Raw genomic sequence first — 3,718 nt, forward strand, 5'->3', positions numbered from 1 at the left:
CAAACACATCAACAAAATCATAATCAATGGCATACAATTCCTTAACGTATGTAATCCAAGCATTTTGGCACTCAAAGAGTTAAGAAGCACATACCTTTGAGATAATGTATCAGCAACTATGTTCTTGTTACCTTTAGGGAAATGTCTCAATATACTCCATCCAAGTAGCATGCCTTCAATTTAACTTACTTTGGCTCTTTAGAAGCTTTAAGGATTCATGATCAGTGTGTATCACAAACTCCTTAGGCCATAGGTAATGCTGCCAAGTTTCTATGGCCCTCACAAGTGCGTAGAGCTCCTTATCATAGGTAGGATACCGCAAGGCTACTCCAATCAAATTCTCACTAAAATAAGCAATGGGCCTTCGATCTTGCATCAAAATAACTCCAATATCTATTCCAAGGCATCACACTCAATCTCAAAAGTGAGGTTAAAAGCAGGTAATGCTAGAACAGGTGCAAAACATAACCTTTCTTTAAGATCAATAAATGTTTTATCATGGTCAATGCTCAAAGTAAATGCAACATTGTTTTTAACAACATCAAGAAGAGGTGCGGCAATAGTGCTAAAATCCTTAACAAATTGCTGATAAAAACTAGCTAAACCATGAAAGCTTCTTACCTTAGTGATGCTCTTAGGCGTTGGCCACGCCCTAATAGCCCTAACCTTCTCTTGATCCATCTCTATACCATTTGCACTAACAACAAAGCCAAGAAAAACAACTTTTTCCATGCAAAAAGTACATTTCTTATAATTAGCATACAACTTTTCTTTCCTCAAAACATCTAGCACACATTGCAAATGCTCAATATGCTCATCTAAAGTCTTGCTGTGCACTAGAATATCATCAAACTAAACAAAGACAAACTGACCTACAAGTGCACGCACATGGTTCATTAATCTCATAAAACTACTAGGTGCATTAGTAAGACCAAAAGGCATAACTAACCATTCATATAATTCATACTTGGTCTTAAAGGCAGTTTTCCATCCATCACATTCTTTCATGCAAATTTAGTGATAGCCACTTTTTAAATCAATTTTAGAAAAAAAAAAAGACTCCACCCAATTCACCCAGCATATCATTTAACCTAGGAATGGGATGGCAATATTTTACCATAATATTATTGGCAGCACAACAATCAACACACATTCTCTAATTTCCATTCTTTTTTGGCACTAATAGCACTGGTATTGCACATGGGCTCATACACTCTCTCATGTACCCCTGCTTATCTACTCCATGACTTGTCTTTGAAGCTCTTTGGTCTCCTCAGGATTACCTCTATAGGCTGGTCTATTGGGTATGACAGTTCCTGGTACGAAATCGGTCTAATGCTCAATACCTGTAATGGGTGGTAAGCCAATAGGCATTTCCTCGATAAACACATCTTCAAACTCCAGTAACAAAGAAGTAACAACGCTAGGGAGAGGAGAGTTAGTGTCATCAAGGGTTAGATATGATTCTTTGAACACGAGCAAAACCATGACATGGCTTGCTTTATATGCTATCCTAATCTCACCCACTCCTGCAAAGAAGCTCTTTTTCACTCTTCCTCCTTTCTCACTCTTTTCTTTTCTCTCACTTTTGGCCTCACACTCTTTCTTTTTCTTCTCAAAACTCTCAGGCTCACCCTTTTGTGTTGTTCTTCCTTTCGCTCTTCTTCATTTGGTCCTCGTGGATCTCTTTTGGTGCTAAAGGAACAAGCGTCATAGTTCTCTAGCCCTTGACAAAGCTATATCTAATGAGATTGAAGGCAAAGCTGTCACAAGCACATGGGATGAGGTATATTCAGATCCTATTCAAGTTCTCGTCGGACCCTTCACAAGAGCTCGAGCAAAGAAATTCAAAGAAGCACTTAATGGGCCGATTCAAGTAACTTGGGCTCAATCAAATTTGTGGAGTTCTGTTGAAGAAATCACACGTGATAAATGCATGATTCATAATCACTTCCATGAAATAGGAAGTTAGCTTGCACATTATGGCGGAAAATATACTACTTTCAATTTTTTATACTTTCCCATTACTTGAGGAGGCTAGTGGAGAAACAAATCAATTATTTCTCTTTTGATTACCGAGTTTCTATTTTAATCCATGTAAGACATTTAAGCCCATTAGGATTCTAATTTGATTTAGATTCTTTCCTTATTTGCTTTAGATTAGGATTCCGATTTGATTTCAGTTTAGGAGTTACTTCTAAAAATTCTTGTAACCAACCCTATATAATGTACTCGCATCCAATAAATAGAGACAGATAAGTTTTGATGCAATTGGTGAGAGAGTTAATTTTCTTGGTTCTTAAACTAACTCTTTGAACTTATGAAATTCAGAGCCTGTTGTTGTTTTCACTTCTCAAAATGGTATGATCTAAGTTTGCTTTTTGTTTTTTTTTTCTCTCATTCGAGCCTTCAATGACAGAGAGAATTTCATACTAATGGCATCAACTTCCTCCAACGACACTTATATTTCTTCTGTCCTTACTCCAGTTTCCCTTTTTTCCACCCTCTCCTTACCCAAATCTTGCTCCAAACACACTGCTAGTAAGATAGAAAATTTAGTTGAATATTCCTATATCCCTGAATCTGCTCAGATCAATGAATCTTCTTTTCCTCTTCTTAGTCCTTATCACCTCTATAAACGTCCACATTCCTTTACTCGCAGTATCCGAACCCTTATTTCCACCAAAAGACCACATCCAAAAGAATATATCCAGTCATCCAGATTGGATCTGTGTTCCCTTCAGGCTACCACAGCTGAACAATATGTCACTCTGGAAATTCCCTCAGAATTGATTTCCAATTGGCAAAGAGAAGGTTATACTCATCTCCATATCGGGGGAGTTAGACTAATCCTAACCTTACATGGAAGGAAAGGATTACCAATCACAGCCAGAATTGCTATGCTGGATACTAGGTTCACACATTACCAAGATGTTGTTATTGGCACTGTCTTAACCACTCTTCATGCCGGAAGTGTTTTACTCACTTTCTATCCCAATTTCAACCTTTCTCTTCAAGACACTAATCTCTCCACTGCCTTGAAAGTCCAAGTGCAAATTCAAGGTGCAGAACAAATCTCTTCTGCAAAAATTGCAACTCTTCACCATCAATTGGTCTATAGGCTTCAGAACCATGCCTTAGATCTTCCTTCACCTGAGCATCACTCTGACGCCCTCATGGTGTTCATGGTGTTAGCAGAATCAGATCAGATACCAACCATCATTCAAATTCCAAGACAGATCCCTAGACATGAACTCATAAAACTCATGCCCTTGGAATGAATTTCAAATTATGAGAAGTTCCACACCAACACTTTTCTTATCCAGACAACAGAAAGTATGTTTGAAAGAAGATCTGATGGAACTGTTCGAATGACTTTTTAACCTCCACCAACGGCACCAGAGGAGCCTCCACGGCTCTCATTCACTTATTCAGTCATGGTTACAGCTGTTCAGACCGCTCAAGAAAAGCTGACAATTACAGGATTCAATTCAGAAGGATATCATGTCTACCCTGCCAAACTTAATGGCCACTTTCTTTGGGATTCACCAGGATCAGGAAATTGTGACCCAGATTGTCCCTGCTGGGATGATTGGGAAGAAGATGATGTTGAATCGCAGCGGAGAAGAAAACCAAAAAAGAAAATACCTAAAACTCTGTGCTCACACAACAAACCTAAACCACCTCATAATCCTCCACCACCACCAGCTCCATTACC

The 3,718-nt window shown here is 38.5% G+C and overlaps 1 protein-coding gene across 1 annotated transcript; it reads right to left on the bottom strand.

Annotated features, from left to right (window-relative positions):
* Positions 1-393: 393 nt before the first annotated feature.
* On the bottom strand, positions 394-1,488 carry LOC112099531 (uncharacterized mitochondrial protein AtMg00860-like). The gene is made up of 2 exons (XM_024186937.1): positions 1,347-1,488; positions 394-836 (listed from the first exon to the last, which is right to left on the bottom strand). Exons 1-2 carry the CDS (start codon positions 1,486-1,488, stop codon positions 394-396), a joined length of 585 nt encoding a protein of 194 aa, XP_024042705.1.
* Between the last annotated feature and the right edge of the window lie 2,230 nt (positions 1,489-3,718).

Source organism: Citrus clementina, unplaced genomic scaffold, assembly GCF_000493195.1.
Source record: "Citrus clementina cultivar Clemenules unplaced genomic scaffold, Citrus_clementina_v1.0 scaffold_9, whole genome shotgun sequence".
Taxonomy (NCBI): Eukaryota; Viridiplantae; Streptophyta; class Magnoliopsida; order Sapindales; family Rutaceae; genus Citrus; species Citrus x clementina.

Coding starts and splice junctions, on each gene's coding strand:
- LOC112099531 (XM_024186937.1), bottom strand. CDS start 1,488: ATGGTTTTGCTCGTGTTCAAAGAATCATATCTAACCCTTGATGACACT. Junction 837..1,346: donor TGGCTTACCACCCATTACAG/GTATTGAGCATT, acceptor ATGATATTCTAG/TGCACAGCAAGACTTTAGAT.